Source organism: Oreochromis aureus, linkage group 23 (genome assembly GCF_013358895.1).
Source record: "Oreochromis aureus strain Israel breed Guangdong linkage group 23, ZZ_aureus, whole genome shotgun sequence".
NCBI classification, from domain to species: Eukaryota; Metazoa; Chordata; class Actinopteri; order Cichliformes; family Cichlidae; genus Oreochromis; species Oreochromis aureus.
In genome coordinates, this window is record NC_052963.1 from 41251949 (window position 1) to 41271877 (window position 19929).

Genomic DNA, 19929 nt, shown 5'->3' on the forward strand with positions numbered 1-19929 from the left:
TAAACCCAGACAGTCAACAAAATAAGGAATGACAGTGCTGGCGAGGCAAATTGCTTCATGTATTCGGATTTGCTAGATACATATAATTATCGGCACTGGATAATAATTTGCAGCTTTGTTGTGGGGAACTTTTACCTTCTGCTGGATTTACACTACAGAAAGAACAGTTTAGGGTCACTTCAAAAGAATAATGCGATAAGAAATAAGTGTGTCATTTCAATGGGCCACGTCCCAAAACCACACAGAGCAACCGATAGAAAGAAAAAGGAGAATAAGTATCTCCAAGCTTTGCCCCATTAAAGGCTAAATGAAATTATACAAAGTAAAACATACTGGACCCCAACAGGCAACAAAAAGGTCACATTAAAAGGTTCATCTTTTTAATTAATATTATATAAGGAAACACTGCTGTCTTTACAAAAACTTAATGTTTTATAATGAAAAGGCTATTAAAAAACAAGCCGTAAAATCTGTTTCAGGATTTTTATTATTTAGTGTGGTGTGAAAAGGTTTTGTGAGGTCATATAAGTGCCCTCCGTCTAGTGCTGCAGGGCATGGATCATTTCCCGACTCTGGAAATTGAGTCAGAGTCAAACTGTGTCCTGCCCTGGCTTATTACTGGCTGAGAGGATCGCCCATCCCAGCAGCATAAATATTTATACAGAGGGGGAACGACATCACTTATTCACAACACATTCATTCACTTAAGGCAGAGCTACTTGCAAAGTTAACTCAGAGTGATCAGCTCTGTTTGCCAAAGGACCATCACCTCTTCTTCTAGGTGTTTGCTGAGACAACTTTTTGGGAAGAAGTTTTTAAGCTAACTCAGAATACACAATGAGCGTTTTGATTTCTGTTTTGGGGGTGATTCTCACTTTCTGTCAGGTTGGGAGGAATCCTGTTAGTGGTGAGTAGGTGTTTTCCATTTTTTCCATATTTTGAAAAAGCTTGAACAAAATGTCCTATGCTTTCAAAATCATGGCAGAAATCTTGGTAAAATGATCACTATGAAGGAAGGATTTTGACAAAACCCCAATCCATTTTTCTCCTGTTTTGAATGTAAATGTTTGTAAATTCGAAATAAGCTACTTACTACTGATATGTATCCTGACATATGTAATATATAGTATTCTAGATGGTATAATATTTTTAGAAAGACAAAGATTTGTGACAAGTCTTATGAAGTGTGATTGACAATCGTTCATAATAACATGATACACTTCCTAGGTGTTTCTGTAATAAAGATAACTATTCCTATAATAACTAACATCTGCTATGGCACCATCTCCAGCTGGGATGTGCTGGCTGCAGCAGAGTCAAGATCAAAGGTGCAACATGGTGCTGATGAGAGGGGTGACCAGGGAGGAGTGCTGTGCCGGGGGACGCCTGGACACAGCGTGGTCCAACACCAGCCTGCCCATGAATGAAGTCAGCCTGCTGGGCTTCCTGGGTATTGTCTCCTGTAAACCATGCAAAGGTAAACAAACCATTAAAAAAGTAATGAGTTGCATCTGCCAAGTATAAGAAGCAAGTTGCATGTACTGCTCTGATTAGTCACTGCCATTAACTGTAAAAAGATGCTGCGTAATTCTTAACAGTCATATTCTTTACAATATGACTGGTCTGCTACTGTAGTTAGTTTAAGGTGAGTACACGGAATAACAGCTGATAGCCTAGATATAATTTGCATACTTAAAAACAAAGCTTAAATATCATTGGGTTTTGATTAATACACTGGGTATTCCACTGCATAATAAAACCATTGTGTCTCTTGGAGAGAGTTTGTGAAGGTCCATTTGAGTCATTTGTGAGATATTTACACAATGAGTTCCCAATGCAGCTTTCTAACAAATTGCAGACACGGATCAAGGAGAGGCATTATACAAAACTCCAGCTGTCCTGAGAAGCTTCCTGCCATGGAATTTCTGCAAGGTTCATTCAGGTTCACTTGCAGATATATTCTGTTTTCATAAGCAGAACTTGCGTGTGAACAATGTGATATTTTTTCTTTGCATGTTTAATAAGTTCCACTAAAAAGACTAGCTACTGGCATTTTTGGATACACCCAGCCCCATGTTTGTCTTGGTGTGTCACATGGCTCATCATGGAGAAATTGAGATGTGAATTCTGTTTAGATAAATTTTAAATAAGCAGAAAGAAAACAGTTAAAGCTTTGTTAAAATGCCTCTTGCATAAAAATAAACCCTGTAACTCATGGGAAATTAATGAGGCTGGTGGAAACCAAAGCTAGTTAAAAAGGAGTCCTGTTTTCTTTCACAAACAGGAAAATGTTTTCCTGCATTCTGAAATTTCCCCAGACACCTGGGAATCATAATGTCCAGTGCTATTTTGATAGCTTGGATTTCTGTAGGAGGAAAACATCAGTATTTCCAATATGTTGTGTCATGCCAAATAAACAACCAAAAGCTAGCAATTCTGGACATCACTTTAGTTGGATATGCAGAAGACATGAAGAGAAGGTGTACAGACAGCAAGACAGAAAGGGAGAGATTGAAATCAACCATAGAAACAGACCAGGGGAGTCGAGGAATGAAAACACAGCTTTGAAATAAAACAGGATATTAAAGTACTGTTGCAGACAGGAAATAAGTTCCCGATTGTTTACAGAATCCTTGGGACTCGGAGCTCATCAGGAATCATCTCCACAGACTCAGAAACGTCCCGGGAAGAGACCTGTATGCACTGTCTCATGTTGATTTTGCGCTAGGATTACAGATCCTCCTGTGCTTTGACATTATGAGGTGTCGGAATAGCCTGTAGCTTCCTCGTTTTTCAGCCCGTAAACTTTCCTGACAGCTTTTTGAACTCCTTCTTCCTCACAGCCTCCGCACAGTCTGTGTGCAGCCATACACAGATCTGTTATGAAAACACGCCAGCCTCACATTCCATTGGGCGAGACACCTCTGTGTGTAACGGTCAATAAAGAGATGTGATTATTATAAATATTGTGCAAGGTGGGAATTGTGTTGTGATCTGGGAAAAAACCCAGGTTTCCAGCTTGTTTTGTATGAAAATGCTGGTGAATCACCTGATGTCTGCAGACTTGTTAATACGGTAACATTACACTGTGCTTTTGTAGAGACATGTGAGGGAGTCAAATGTGGTCCCGGGAAGGTTTGCAAGATGAAGACAGGAAGGCCTCAGTGTGTTTGCTCTCCAGACTGCTCTCACATTACCCGGAGGCATCCTGTGTGTGGCAGCGATGGGAAGACATATAAGGATGAGTGTTCTCTGCTTATGGCGCGCTGTATGGGACACCCGGACCTTGAGGTCATGTACCACGGAGAGTGCAGAAGTAAGTTCATCCTTCCCTGCAATCTAAGCTGTTCTGTTCTTAAGCATTCCAATTCTGTTGCCCTAATGCCTTTTTTGTTTCTTTATTTCCCCAGAGTCGTGCTCTAATGTTGTGTGTCCAGGAACTCACACCTGTGTGACCGACCAGACCAACAGCGCTCACTGCGTCATGTGCCGCACTGCACCTTGCCCAATACCCATGCTGTCTGAGCACCCTATCTGTGGTAATGACAACGTCACTTACCCAAGCGCCTGCCACCTCCGCCGGGCTACCTGCTTCCTCGGCCGCTCCATAGGAGTCCGCCACTATGGCCACTGCAACAGTAAGATTGCTTAAACACCTGCCAGCTTCTACTTTTTACCTGTCTTTGCATTGCTGTGACATTGTTTGCTACAATAAAGTAATTTATGGCTCTTTTTTTGTTTGTTGCAGGTCCACCTCGGAAATTTCACATCTTGGATGGCAGTGAGGAAAATGCAGTCTAGATGGTCGATTCCTCACACAGCCCCTTTTTGCAGGATATGACCTGATCAAAAAACATTTTTGCTCCACTAGCTTCCCATAAGGAACTTTTTTTTGACAATCACTACCCCCTCCCCCCTTTCTACATATTAATGGTAGATGTGATATGAGACACCTCTGTTGGAAGAGGGGTGTTTAATAACACACACATGCCTCTAAAAAGCTATTTTTGTTAACTATGTTTCAGTTTGGAAAGTGGAGGCAGATGAATGCATTTGTCATGAGACAGATATATCTCATGAGCTCTTTGGGAGATGTGTGCATATTGTAAATAGAATACCAGTACTATTTATTGGAGAAGGTATTAAAACTCTATTTATGTTTTTTAGCCTGGTAAAAAAAAAAAAAAATGAAAGTAAAAGAAAAAACAAAAATCGTATATCCTTAGAAAGCTCTTTGTGGCGGGGCGTGGCCTGCAGTACCGTGCAGGGAAGGCGGACGCACCTGCATGGCACCGCAGGCCACGCCCTGCCACACTCATGCAAAAAAAAAAATGTATTTATTGTTTGTTTGTTTTTTTAATGTACATATATATATATATACAGTCACTGGGGTTGGCATTTTACAAATATTTTACAGTTTTAAAGGCTCCATTCCCCACAAACAAACATTTTCCCTCAAGCTAATGGAAAGCAAAGCTAATTTGTTTCAAAAGCTGATGCTATTTTGTAGTCTGTTGATGTGGTTTCAATTCACCACAAACAACAACGTGACAACTACAGTTCAGCTGCATGTACTTCATTTAGGGTGGCGAGGACGGGGTTCAGTCTAAACAAATCTGTATAGTCTCTGTTCCCCCCCACACATGTTTACTCTGAATCCCAGGCCAAACTCTTGGCCACCCGCTGATCACCGAAATTAACAGTTTTGTTGTGTTTCTGGGAGCCCTCGAGCCCTCGAGAGCCCTCTACAATACCTCCTCTGTTGAATTCTTTTCTTTGTTTTGTAAAATATTTTTTGTACGTCATGCAAGTTAGTTCTGATGCTGTTTTGCTGCTTTGATTTGTTTGGAATTTTTTTTGTTTAAATAACTTACAGGACAGACAAATGTAATTAGCAGCGCCTGACTTAAAGGAAAATTAAATTTGTCTGGGAATGAAGTACAATTTGGTCCAATTGAAAATACCTGATTATACTGCCATCAGAGTCAATCTGCCGTAACACTGCACACATCTACACAAGTAAAAGTAGTCAAGTGATCCAATTCAACATATTAAACTCAAAGCAGATGCCTGGATACTTTAAACAGCCTTGATAGTGTACTTTGAAACATGTTAACTTTCCTTCTGTAAATAACAGTCTCAAGTGTACCACCTACCTGTGTACCTACTGTGAACTTTGAATGACAAATGCATCAACATATTTTTGTATTTTTGTACTGCCGTTGTAAAACAACTTAAAGTTTCATGTGTCACAGTGCGTATTCTTTCTTTTGAAATCAAAATAATTGTTTTTTTTTCCAGCTGCCTTGTTATATCTTGTTATTGCCTCAATTGTAATTTAATAACAATACTTTCCGCATGTGAAACAGCATCTGACATGTATTTGATGATATATAAATTTTTCTTAACTGTGTCACAGTCTTAATCACTTCAGCCAAATGAGATCATACTTGCACCCTTAAACGGAACTCATCAGCTGGGGTTTAGGGTGGTGGATCAGGCTCCAGCAGCCAGACAAGGCTGCCAGTTTATGTGTGCCGTGGTTAGACCTCGTCTCCTGTGCGTGCAGTGGGTGAGTTGCCTTTCTGACATCCCTCTCAAGGCCTCATGCGAGAGGAAAGAGAGAATGAAATCGAGCCTGTCCAGCTTTCCTCCCGTCTCCTCAGGGATATCCCCCGTTCTAGAAAAGGCGGGACGGGTCAGGGGGATGAAGGGTAAAGGAGCTAAGGATTGAATGTTTCGAAGTACTGAGGCCTTGATACTGACTCACTTTCCTGTATAAAGTACCTCCCTTGTTTTTCTGTTTCTAGCCTTCCTCTTCTGAATCCTGCACTCCGCCATGCAGCAGCATCTGGTTCAACTTTAGGCAGATGTTTATATTCCTGTCCAAGTACCCTTTTATTACACTGGGAATGGAATTAGATGTTTTGTTAGTCCGAACAGGGCAAATAATAATGCCACAGCAAAGCTGTTGTTGTGCCCACTCGTAAAATTTGTTGCTTTTTCAAAAATGTACATTTTAACATCGTTAGTATACTGTGTATAAAAAGACCTAAACTGATTCAAATAATTTGACTCCGGCATTCTTGCATACACATATTGGTCAGCTTTTGTCATCGAGCAAACAGCCATGATCTCAATACGGTTTACTAGAGTTTTACAGACAAGAGAGGTAGCTAGTGTAGCTACTAAGCCAGCTTAGTTTTCCATCATTAATGTGGAATTCATGTTGCCATAGCCAAAGTAAAGTAAAGTCTATCCCTGATCTGTATGATGTCAAAAAATGAGAAAATATCCTTAATATTGTCATCTCAGGTGACAAATTCTGCCTTCTGCTTGCGAAGAAAGTTGGAGTGGAGCTGAAAAAGCTTGCATTTTCTATATGATAATATATTATAACTTTTACCCAACAACTAACATATTTGTGTAATAAATATTTAAAACCAAAAATTCCTACACCTTTGCCAACTATATTATTTACCGCACCAAACTAGTCTTTTTTTTTGGTCAAAGTTTAAAGTATGGCACCCCCACAAGAATTTGTAATGAATCTCCACCGCAATAAAGAATTTGCCACACTTTTGAGGCACATATGTTGAAATACCTGTGGTCTCCCCGTAAAATACACAAGTGGAAAACACGGCGAGAGAGGAGTTTTGGTTCACATGTGCTGACTAACTATGCTCATTTAGGTACATTTTGTTTAAAACAAATTAAAAAAAAAAGAAACATTTGTTGTTGTCATTATGACTGTGTAACATCTTCACCAGGAACAGCCTGGACATCATTACCACGTAGGCCTCCAGCTGATGTCGGATATGATGGGCCTGTGTCATAGCAGTGGTGGTAATAACATAACCACAGAGTAAACCTATGAGCCATTTCGGAGCAATTCTAATTACATCTACCGCTGAACCTCAGGAATGCTGTGCCCACTTTGCTCCATATTTCATTCCTTTTACTACATGTTATGGTTTGTGGTGTATCCAAAGAGGTGTTAACCTTGCTTCCACTGGAACACGGTTTTGTGTGTTTGTGTGTGTGTTTGTGGGTGTATGTTAGTGTGTGTGGGTGTGAGTATGGATACATCTCTGCTGTTGAAGCTCACCTGTTATGACCAAGGGATAAGTCATACACGTTACATCAGAGCCCCTTGGTGAGTTGTTTATAACCGTCCAAACACATGCGGCTATAATGTGACGCCCACACTGAAATTTCAAGGATGCGTCATCATCCTGTTCTGATATGTCGAGCTTCTTTCTCAGCGACGTCCACATGGTATCATTTCCTCCAACTTGCCATACTACTTCCAGTAACAGCCAACATTTAGATCTGAAACAATGTTGTGATGAAACCCAGTGCTGTGGAGTGTTTTGGAGACCACCCACTCTCTGGATCGCGCCACTGGATTGTAAACATCTCCATCCCACAGCTGAAACTAATAGATATCAGATCCATCACTCCATCAGAAAATATCTGCCTCACACATTATTTCCCAGAGTTGTTCTGTTACATGGCGAGTCTTTCAAATTTCCACATGTGCGCAATATTTTACGTCTGACAATAGTTTATTATGCTGACACAATAGCCAGTGCATCAGCCTTTTAGTTTATACTTTTAAATTACAGATGATGTTTTATATATTTCTTGGGAAAGCTTTTTGCTTTTTATTGCTTATCTGGAGTAACATGTTCTTTAGGAGCAAAATAATCTATCTGTCAGGGAACATATCACTGCTGATTATAACTCACTAAAGAGCCTTTATAATAAACAGCAATTAATAATAATTGGGCAATGTTTGGAAGTTTTGTTTCATGCTGTAGAAGTGTTATTTCAAAGCTGATTTTCAGCGATTATTTGTGAATGTCAGGTAAAGACAATGATGTCCAAAAAAATCCCCCAAAAGTTCTGAGAAACTTCTGCGATCACCAAAGTCACTTTCTTTGAGCCATTTGAGGCAACAGTAATGTGAAACTGCAGGCAAGTGTAGTGCAAAACAGCAGCGTTATCCAAGTACTGATCATCAACAACAAATCAGCAGAGTTAGGAAGTTGTGTAAATGCTAATTGTCCCAAATTATTCCTGGCGAATTGTTTCACTTCCTCATCATGACCTCTGGCTTCTCCGTGGGCTCTGCGTGTGGTCTGGCCCATATGTACTAGGAATCACAGGGAGAAACCGGACAAGCAAAATATACAGTAAGATTCTCTGCAAAATATAATTCCAGACATAATTATGAAATATTGATCCCTGTTGAATTCACTATTATATTCAAAAAACTATTGAGGGGGTGTCTAGTCGTGGTTTTTAAAGTCTCTAGGAGCATTTATGCTGGGAAAATAGGCGCTTGTTGCTTCTCTGCCTTGACATTTGACAAGGTAAGCAAATTAGCTCTGGTTTGGGTTTGTGCTGAAATATCACACTGCACAAGTGAAAATGAAGTCAGTCAAGTGCGATAATGGGGCTCTATTACATTCCTAACCTTGACTCAAATGAAGTCCAATTGTGCTGTTTGAGGCTTGGAGAGCTACCAGACCACGGCCAGTTTTACATCAGCTTTTCAGGTGGCTCACTTACAGAAACAAGAGTGAAATACCTTTTTTATTAGCTTTGGCCAGCTACCTGCTTGTTTATCATGGAAAGTTGGATGGTTATGATGGAAATTGCTTGAGCATTTATGTGCTGTCGTGTGTTACAGCATACCATGTAAATTCAGTAAAGATGAGAATGGAAAAGTTGCCTTTTCATTTCATTTTTCCTGCTCATTAGGAACTTCTTTTAGCTGAACAGCTGCAATAGCCACCGGGACACACCTAATTAAATCACCTGTTCAGAACCTTTGTTAGCTGAAGAAGAATGTACCAAAGATAAGCTCAGGAGATTCATATGGTATCTATTCCCCAGAATGCTAAGCTTAACAGATGGTTTAAATGAACTGACACCGTGTTTAGCGGACGCTCTAGTGGTGTATAGCATACGCTTTTGCTGGTATGAGACACACAAACATTGTTGATGCTCTATGTGTATTATGGCACTCTGTAGTTTCATTCAGGCAGACAGACATACAATACCTATACACATCTATACAATACATGTAAAAGCCATGGACTTTTCTATATAACAGAACAATATAGTGACCTTGATGTCACCCACTGGTTTGTGGACTCCGCATTTAAAGCTTGGGGTGTAGCAGTATGGCTGTCACCAAAAGTGGCTACATTTGAGCGAGAAGTGAGGGCACTATGTTTTCTATGCTATGGACTGGTTAGCAACATTTACTATGTATGGGTGAAAATGCACCTACTCAGATATTTTCTAATTAATACTAAGTAACACACAAATGAAATGCTTACATTTCCATCCTTCCCTTTTCTTCCAATTATCTAATTCAGGTCACGGTTGGGTTACAGCCTATCCCAGCTGTCATAGGGTGAGACGTAGGTTACGCCCTGCACAGCTCGCCAATCTGCTGCAGGGTTACTTGAATTTCACTCACCAGATTTCTTGGATGAAGAATCTGTGCAATCAGGCAGCACACTGTTATTTGCCAGCTAACTGCATGAAATAAGCTCTAGAAGGCATTAGCACCAATAACACTGTCAAGAGATCCAGGTTAGCGGCTTCCAATAGCTGGGGTGACTATCAGACATAGGTTTTTTTGTTTGGTTTTGGGTTTCTTTGTAACAAGTATTTAAAAAAAGTTTTAAAAAGGTATAGTGATATTCTTTAGTGCGGTGTGTGGGGATTAACTTGCTTTATGGGCTAGTCTCAAATGGGTATTTGAAGAACTTTGCTTCTGTGTTAACTCAACGTCTCAACTCTGGATTTCCCACTTTACCCAACTCATAACATTTAGTCATTAAACTGAAACATCTAGATGATGTATTTGTACTGTCTCTTTGACAAACATTTTAAACTCCAGCAGCTTGAGTGATTCACACATGGCTCATGTTCTCTTTGTAGCACATTCAGCGGTTCTGAGACTGTTTTCAGCAACCTATTACTTACATTGCTTCTTTATTTTAAACTGTAACTGTAGCTTCTTTCCTCACTGTATCAATACCCAGTGACTCTTCCTTTCCAATCACATGAGCAAACCCAAAATTTCTATGTTGAAGTTTATGCAGGAAATGATTACAGTTTTTTTCCTGTGGTAACACTGATGTTTGACCGAGCAAATGTATGACAGTTCATCCAGTGGTTCTTAATCAGAAAGATAGAAATAAAAATCTAATGGTGGTTCTTGAGGAAAAAATCAGGAGGATCCAAAGTTAGAAGGCAAAAGTCAGGAGCACTGAAGCAAATACAAAAAGACACTGATTGGGTCAAGGGCATAAAAAACACACTCTTAATGATCAGGACTGATTACGACGACTTAATGCAACAACTGCTTAATGAAACCAGACAAAATCAAAGTTTGCCAAAACATCTGCAGTTAGTAACCACAAACACTCCACTACAACAAGTCATTTGAAACTAAGTAGCTAATTGTACACATATGTTCCTCTAGCAACATCTATATTTTGTTAGCTGCTCAGTGATGTAATCCTAAACACTTATGTACTAATGCTGTACCATGGAGTTTTATCCTGAAACATGAGTAGAGTGGAAAAACATCGCTGGGATGCCTGCTGTGATTCACATATGATTATAAGCGGTGCATGTCTTCATGTTCTTAGACGTACAAGGTTTATTTTGTTAAAGAGAGCTTTGACCATCACTAATGTTGATTTTTAGCAGTATGCATGTGTGTGTGTGTGTGAGAGAGATGCACAAGTCTTGTGACACATGGCATCAGACAGAGTATGTCTGGAGGAAGAGAGAGTCTTCGATGGGTGGGACTGAAAACAAGTGACGCATGACTAAGAGGCCCAGGAAGTTCCAGCAGGCGGCTGTTATTGCTGAGTGTCTGCATGTGTGTGTATTTATGTGTGTATGTTAGTGTGATTCTGGGGCCCCGGGGAACAGTGTGGGGCAATCCTGGCGGGAATGTCTGGAAAAACTTGATGGAGTGACAAAAGCAGCAGTGTCCCTTGCACCATATCTGTCTGCTCCCTTGGCTGCGACACTTTGTTGTCTTTTTGAGTTCAATAGAAATTAAGCCATTAAAAGTAGGTCATGAACATTCCAAATATTGTATTTAGGAGTTACTCCATGTGAACGTATGCATGCAGATTAATCAGACTTAAAAAAAAAAAGTCTGATTAATTAATTATTTAAAAGTCTGACTTAAAAAAAAAGTAAAAGCTGCTTTATCGCAGCTCCATGAAGAAACAGACTAAATTATTTTCACCTATTGCAAAGTTTTAGGGTAAATATCCAGTGTTTAAAAGCAACTTTAAACTTCTATACCTAAAACTATGATGTAGAAGGTCTCTTGGTAGTTGCTTTCTGCTGCCCACATGACCTCATTCTGACCCACAGTCACTCAGTCCCCAGATTGCATTGCTACAATGAGCATTCAACTGCAATGGCAGTGACGCACTGGGTTCAGGGAGACAATAGCTTACCTCAGTCTGGCAGACATAGCAAACCTCGGTGCTATCAGACTCTCTCTAATCTCAGCCCATGGGACAGTCGTGTCTTTCCTGCTCCCACATGGCCAGATCAGACACAACATCAACCTAGAGAGCACATTAGGAACTAACTTGGTTACATTGTTAGCTTTGCTGTGTGGCAACATCCAGCATTTTTTTTTCAGTGATTCACTGTGCCATACTATAACCACACTTTAAGCTATTGATTGGTTTACTGACTTTTTTTTTTGTTTTTTTTTGTTTTTTTTGCATAATACATTTACAGATATACATGGTGATTTGTTGTTCGTGCAAAATAGCAAACACTAAACACAAAAAAATACCAGGGGCTGGGTGCACATAGGCCTGCTGTTACCAAGAGCATGAAAGCAAATGTTTCATGTAAAAATCAGGCCAGAAGGGTTTAGAAACCGGATTGGCCAATGGCTGGTCAGATGGGAACTCCTACTTGCTGTCAGCATGTGATGTGGCTCCAGACTTATGTGATATGTTTATAGCCATGAGTCTGCTGTTAGGGTAATCTCATTAAGGACACCTGTGTATAATAAAATATTGCTTAAATTTTAGCTGACAACCTCAAAAATAAAAACAGACCTGAAAACACAATTTAATCAATCATTTTGCTCTCCAGCCCTTATGCAACTATGTGATGTCTGAGACCTTCACTGCTATCTCAGGGCCACCAGATTGATGCCAAAAAGAATTTAAAACAACACAACATTTTTCCTGTGTGAGTGACTACTTATTTTACTGTTTTTCTGTCTCAGGTTTGACACTTGATGATATTCCAATAACTGCTGTCAAACACTGACACATGAAAAATACAAAATCCACATTTGATGAAATAGTTTTGTTCAAAAACAGATGCTACAAAACCTTTAAATACTTGGAGCATGCCTGTTGGCTCATAAGGTGGTTGACAGGAATCCAATGGAAAAGTAGCATGTGTCAAAATAAATCTAGTGTGCTGCCAAATTGCAAAAACACATCTCTGGTTGTCATGTGAAGACGGTGAGCAGGGGGGCAATGAACCTGCAGGGATAACACAAGTTCAGTGGAGACACTGTGTGGTGATACAGATTCACTGGGGGTAATTATATTGACCAGTCTCCAGTTCCTTAAGGCTTTTAAGCTAACATATTAGTATGAATCCTCATTTACATCATTTTCCCAACAGGCAAAAACTAAACTGCATATTGATTATTTATCATGGGACAGAAATGGGAAACTTATCAAGAGTGAGTAGTATCTTTAGTCACTGGCTACACTGTGAAATACCCTCAAGTCACCACTTGATACACTAAAGCACCACCATGTGGTGACATTTTGTAAACTACATTTGTGATTTTTTAAAGCACACATCCTAATTGCAATACATACATATATATTTAATAACCAATAACTGTCAGATTTATTCAACCCAACTGCCATAACGATATTTCAGGAGATCATTCCTACCGTTCTCCATAAAACTATACAATAACTCTTTTTTGTGTGACAGGCATAAGATTTCACATACATATTTCTGTATCATACCTTCTCGCAGCTTTTTGTCATATTTGTAGTGTACATATTATTTATTAATCCAATTTCTTTTTACTCTCTAACTTAAGGTAATTTTTATTTTTTGCGTTTTTGTTTATTTTAATTTTTTTTTAATCATTTTTGTATATACAAAATTTTCTATACTTTATCCCACTGCTGTAATGCAATAATTTGCCTTATGGTTGTGGAATCTATCAATTATCTATCTATCTATCTATCTATCTATCTATCTATCTATCTATCTATCTATCTATCTATCTATCTATCTATCTATCTATCTATCTATCTATCTATCTATCCTGTCAATAAGGGAAACTGAATGTTGAAAAGGTTTACCAATGGCAACATTTATGGCACCATCTACTTATTTCCGTCTGTGTTATTTTTCTTTTTATGTGTTTTTATTATTTTTTTATTGTAAAGTTTTTATATTACAGTGTCAGCAGTTCATTGTAATCTACAATGTTTACGTCTAATATTTTTGGAATATCGAAGTCCAGTAACATGAATTGTCCCTGTTAAATAAATAAAAACTTAACAAATCCATGAAATCTATTACTAAATATTAAACTGACTATAACATTTCATTGCATTCTATGTCGACAATAGCTTTATTAAAACCTCACATTGTAATATTAAGTGTTTTATTTTCACTCACAAGTTCACGTGGCGTCCTGATTGTCCTTTTCGGTGCTCCGTAGTTTTTCCTCTTTACCTGTTTAGTAGCTAAAGATGGCTGAAGCTCCTCCATGGCCCAGCCGGTTTTTCTGTCATAGATGCTCAGCAGAGATCAGTCCTCGGCTTCCCGTAAGTGTAGTGGATAGAAATGGTAGAGAATAAAAGTTGGACAAACGGAAAATGCGATGGCGTCGGCGGTACTTTCGTGGGTATTGTTTTAGTAAGAAGACAACAGTTAGCATGCTAACGGTATTAGCAGATTCCTACGAAGTAGCGTTTATCTCGCCAACCCTGCCCAGTTAGTTAGCTTCTCCTCTAAATAGAGGATCCGCTGTTATACAAACTCAAACTGCGTGGTCCTCACAGACAGATGGATTTCTAATTTGTAATATCTTTAAAAATATATATTTAGGTCATTATTTGATGGCATTTCGATGGGTATTAGCTTGACCGCTAGCTACACTTACTAACAGTAACTAATTCTAGAATTGGAATCTTTTATTATTATAGATTTCGGGACTTTCTTATATCGGAAAATTCTTTTCAAACTGAACAGTTTTTTGAATCGCTTGTGTGCATGTTTCTGTCAGTCCGCCTGAAAGTATCTGTCACAGGATGCTAAAAGTGCCGTTTAGAGTGTCAAATATCAGCTAACGGTTTGTGAAAATGACTTGAAATGTGCCGTTGTGTGTGTCTGTAACATGTGAACAACTAGTGAGGTTTTATTCTTGGCTTTTTGTGAAGGACATAATTCAAGTGTAACTGGTTGCATTTGTTATTCATTCTCACTAGTGTTGGTTGATAATATCGAAAATTGTTCTTATTTGTTTTGGTTTTACTGATATTATATAAATGTATATTACATTGCAATATATACATATTACGATGTAAGCTATATAAACGTATGTGATAAAATTTCATTTTGACCAGTCAGACTTCCACTTCTGTTTGTGATCTTCTCAGTTAACTGAGATAAAAATGGGCCCTCACAAAAGACAGAAAATATAATAATAAATTAAACTATACTGAAAATGTGTAGGGAATGACTTTATTCATATTTTTTCCTATTAGAAATAGATTTGTACATGATTGTAAATCCGATTTTTATTTTTTTTTTGTAACAGATGTGATGAACTTCTGTTATCATTATTGTAAACCGTCAAATGCATGACAAAAGCTTAAAAAATAACCCCCCACCCCAATTATTTTTAAACCATGGAACTAAACTGAAATGACCAAACCTACCTACTCCAATTAAGTGAGAAAAATCAAAAACTAAAACTCTCTCTCTCTCTCTCTCTCTACATATATATATATATATATATATATATATATATATATATATATATATATATATATATATATATATATATATATATATATATATATATAGATATATATATATATATATATATATATATATATATATATATATATATATATATATATATATATATATATATATATATATATATATATATATATATATATATTATGTGTAGAAGCATGTGGGATATACTGTAAAGTCCAACGCATACACACATATATATGGAGAGAGAGGGACATCTTTTATTTTTTAAGCTGCTCTGGGACCTGAAACAGCTCACCTAGGAGGGATCCTACTGCGATGCTCATCTACCTTAGCTAGCTTCTTTTTGATGTGGAGGAGTAGTGGCTTTACTCTGACCCCTACTTTATTGACTGAGCTCCTCATCCTGTCTCAAAGGCTGACCCCAGCCACCCTTCAGAAGAAGCTAATTTCCGCCTCTTGTACGCATGATCTTATTCTTTGAGGCACTATACCCACACGTAACCATACACAAGTTAATATATTTATTTTTCCTTTTAGAAACAACAGCAGCACGTAGACTTTTTTGTAGGGAATAATGTTACATGAATGGCAACAATTATTACACTTTGCAAAGAATGTACATCTTGTTAGTAGAATTGAAAGATGTTGGGGTTTTTTTCCTCACAATCAGAGAACAACATTATGTGTTTGCTCATACTGCTGTCTTGTTTTACAGGAGTATACATGTCCAAGATGTGAGTCAGGGTTTATTGAAGAACTGCTGGAAGAAAGAAGGTGTGTAAAAAGTGTATATTGAACACAGTTTAACCCTGTGTAAAACAAATGTAGTAGTTTTTGTTGATATATGTCTGTATATTTCCTGTTTCTTCAAAGGAACAAAGAAATAAATCACATAATTTCCTAGAGGGATTCTGAAAGTATTCTGATTCTGATTTTATATATATATATTTATTAGAAAATCAGTAGGATGAGCATTCCATAATTAGTTGTAGATGATGAAATTTAGGAAACCTTCTCCAGTAGCAGAAAGAGAAAGCAAACTAATCCACTTTTTTAATTATAGATTTTTCCGTATATGCTTTGCATATACTGTGAAATGGAAGATTGTGTTATTTTCTTCTATTAAAGGGTGGCCTAAAAAATCTAATAACTATTCAGCTCTAATCAACATATGGCCATGAGTTTTTGTCCTTTTTAGGTGTCTTTAATGATGTTATCTTTTAATTGTTAGTAAGTAAGTAAGTAAACTTTATTTATTAAGCGCTTTTCACTGACAGACAGTCACAAAGCGCTGTACACAAATATTAAAATAAACAATAAAATCAATAGACATTATACACAATGTAAAAGATCAAATGTAAATAATGAAAAAAACCAAAAAACTGTTACTGTTACATGGTAACAGTGTGCAAAAAGTAAATAATCAAGAAAATAAAGTGAAATGCCAGCAAAACATTACAAATATATCAAAGGATAAAAACGTTGACACATGGTCATTTCCTTTGACGTTACTGGGTCTACACATAACATTCTCAATTATGTTCCCCTGTTTAGTGCTGATAATGGCTCCATGTCTACCATCTCCAGCGGGCCCCAGAACCAACAACCATTTGAGGTTTCTAACCCATTCTTTATTCAGACTCTGTCTTTATCACATAACCTCCCCCTGTTTTGTACCACTCTGACTCTGTTAGGCACACTATTGTGTAACAGAGTCAGCATTTCTTAAAACTGCTTACAGTGACGTTTGTGCTAATATGTTATCATGCATGATGAACTTTGTCTTGGAGTTTGCACTTTAGCTTTTGAAGCTGTAGTTTTGAGCTTTACAGTGTATTTCATTGAATAATTTGTCTAGCTGTACTTTTCCCTGTTAAAAATAGGCATCAGTAATCTAAAGATTTTTTTTAAAGTGATAGTCACTCAGGCTTTAATGATCAGTAAACAGGGAAATGCTGCAAGTCAGCATTCTGTGACTGTACCATTGGTGAAGCTTGACCTAATTATCAACCAAACCATTAACTTTCAAAGTGTTTTTGTATTGATTGTAAATGTTTGGTGTTTGTACTCCCAAAGCTTCACTGGTTTGTACCAAGTCAGTGTGTTTGCTTTCATTTATTTGTGTCCCAGAATGCGGACCAGCACTTGTTTACATTCCCTTCGGGCTATGGTCAGTTTGCCCTGGGTGTCTTTGATGATAGCTTTGACTTTGGGGCTGGACTCGCAGCAGAGGATAACCGGGATGCTGAAAACCGTCGGGAAAGAGAAGCTGCATCTCGGCAACGATATGGTGCCAGGCAACCAAGAAGTCGCCATGGTTCAAGACGACAAGCAGGGAGACACGAGGGAGTTCCCACTTTAGAGGGGTAAAGAGTGCAGATTGTGAAGTGAAGCGGTGTTTTGTTTTGTTTTGTTTGTGCTTGCTGGGCCATTTGTTAATATTCCTGCCTCTTACTTTGTCATATCTTTTTATGTTCTTTTTCATAGAATCATTCAGCAGCTAGTAAATGGAATAATTGCACCTACGGCAATGCCAAACATTGGTGTTGGACCCTGGTGAGTTTGTGAAATAGATGTGTTAAAACAGAGTGCAAGTTCACACCAAAATGAGCTTACTTTGTTCTAATGTCCCATTCTTTTTAAAGGGGTGTTCTTCACTCAAATCCTATGGACTATGCCTGGGGTGCTAATGGATTAGATGCCATCATAACACAGGTATTCGTTCAGAAACATTTTTAAGTGATTGTATTAACATTGTAGATACTAATGCGAATGAAATGTGTCTTTCAATTTATCCTCCTTTATAATATTCTCCTTTCTTTAATGTTCAGTTATTAAATCAATTTGAGAATACAGGACCACCACCGGCTGATAGAGATAAAATAAAAAGTCTTCCTACAGTACAAATTACAGAGGAGCATGTTGGTAAGTTAAAAAAGTTTAAAGAGCTTTGCAGGCTATTCCAAGTATTTCATCAGATTTCGCTTGGTTGATTTATTCTTTTTAATCAAGTATGACTATTTGTAGATTTAAGTAAATAACTTCAGAGTATTCTAAGTCACTATTTTACTTTAAAAATACTAATACTGGGAATATACTTGCTCCTAACTTAACAAATGTTTCCACTGGGTATTAAAGAATATGAAGCTTTTCCTAAAAAAAATAAGTCCTAATGCTATTTGCCTGTCAGTAAAATTTTCATCCAGAACTAAATGTTGACCTATTTGCACCGTGTTTAACTATATATTTTGAACATTTTCTGTCTTTCAGCTTCAGGACTGGAATGTCCAGTGTGTAAAGAAGATTACAGTGTTGGTGAAAATGTGAGGCAGCTCCCATGCAATCACATGTTTCACAATGATTGCATAGTCCCTTGGTTGGAACAGGTACTAGACATCACCTGTTCAGTATTCTTTACACTTACAGTAAATATTCAGTAGTTGCTGACTGAAACTGTGGGCTAAATGGGACTCTAAAAAGGTTTTATATTTTTCTCTAGCATGACACTTGTCCAGTGTGCAGGAAAAGCTTGAGTGGACAGAACACAGCAACAAACCCTCCAGAACTATCAGGGATGAATTTTACCTCCTCCTCTTCCTCCTCCTCCTCCTCATCATCCTCCTCAACACCCCAGTCCTCAAGTTCAACCAGCAATGAGAACTCCACAGATAACTCGTAGGAAGAACAAGTGTCACCCCATGAGCTGTTTTTAGCTCTCAGGCTGCTGTACTTCAGAGCAGTGACCTCCATTCTCTCCCTGCCGAAGGGCGGAAACCTGAGTGCATCTCCCCAGGAGCACTCACGCTGATTCACGGATAAGTGATACATGAGGCCCATGTATTTCTGCCCATCCTGTTGCTCCCACCTTCATCAGGATTCTGAACAAAGGAAGGGCAGAGGCCTGGAGTGCACCTTCAGTCAGGGAGGATGCATAGAAGCATGGATACTATAAGAGGCTTGATCTGCCTGAATCACCTCATACAAGAAGAGAAAAAAAAAGAATCCAAAGTTAGAAAACTAGAACAAGACAGTTGCTGTTCTTTTTTTCTTTCTTTTTTTTCAATCTCTTGATTTGTTTGTTTTATGATGACCCACTTTTTTCAGTAAAGCAAGAGAATAACAAAGCTATCCCTTTTTAAGGAGCATTCATATCTCACAGATTAAATGACCCAAAGTGCACTGTAGTGCACGGCTTAAGTGTGCACTTTGAACTTGCATTGAAAGAATATTATATCTGACCCCTTTAGCTCTTTAAAGAAACTGACAATAGTTTCTATAATTATTTTATTGTCAACCTGTACTTGCCATTTTAAGATTACCTGAATCACACAGGTAACATTGTTTGCACTTGAAATGATCTGTTAAATTGCAGTAAATTTTTTATCAATTGCCACATACTTCATGATTTATATTTGCAACCATAAAACATGTTTCCACATATGATACACGTGATACATTTTGAAACATCCATCCATCCATCCATCTTCATCCGCTTTATCCGAGGCCGGGTCGCGGGGGCAGCAGCCTAAGCAGAGAAGCCCAGACCTCCCTCTCCCCAGCCACCTCCTCCAGCTTATCCGGGGGAACACCAAGGCGTTCCCAGGCCAGCCGAGAGATATAATCTCTCCAGCGTGTCCTGGGTCTGCCCCGGGGCCTCCTCCCGGTGGGACATGCCCGGAACACCTCACCCAGGAGGCGCCCAGGAGGCATCCTTGTCAGATGCCCGAACCACCTCAACTGGCTCCTTTCGATGTGGAGGAGCAGCGGCTCTACTCTGAGCCCCTCCCAGATGGCCGAACTTCTCACCCTATCTCTAAGGGAGAGGCCAGCCACCCTTCGGAGGAAGCTCATTTCTGC

At 38.5% G+C, this 19929-nt stretch overlaps 2 protein-coding genes across 2 annotated transcripts; both read left to right on the plus strand.

Annotated features, from left to right (window-relative positions):
* Window positions 1-676: 676 nt before the first annotated feature.
* fstl3 (follistatin-like 3 (secreted glycoprotein)) lies at window positions 677-5413 on the plus strand. The gene is made up of 5 exons (XM_031749610.2): window positions 677-907; window positions 1292-1477; window positions 3101-3316; window positions 3411-3638; window positions 3749-5413. The coding sequence occupies exons 1-5, from the start codon at window positions 838-840 to the stop codon at window positions 3799-3801; spliced, it is 753 nt and encodes a 250-aa protein (XP_031605470.1). The 5' UTR covers window positions 677-837; the 3' UTR covers window positions 3802-5413.
* Window positions 5414-13783: 8370 nt separating this feature from the next.
* LOC116327906 (E3 ubiquitin-protein ligase RNF126) lies at window positions 13784-19469 on the plus strand. Its single transcript, XM_031749598.2, has 9 exons — window positions 13784-13889; window positions 15788-15846; window positions 16627-16687; window positions 17203-17438; window positions 17560-17628; window positions 17718-17787; window positions 17904-17997; window positions 18343-18458; window positions 18572-19469. The coding sequence occupies exons 1-9, from the start codon at window positions 13815-13817 to the stop codon at window positions 18749-18751; spliced, it is 960 nt and encodes a 319-aa protein (XP_031605458.1). The 5' UTR covers window positions 13784-13814; the 3' UTR covers window positions 18752-19469.
* Window positions 19470-19929: the final 460 nt, after the last annotated feature.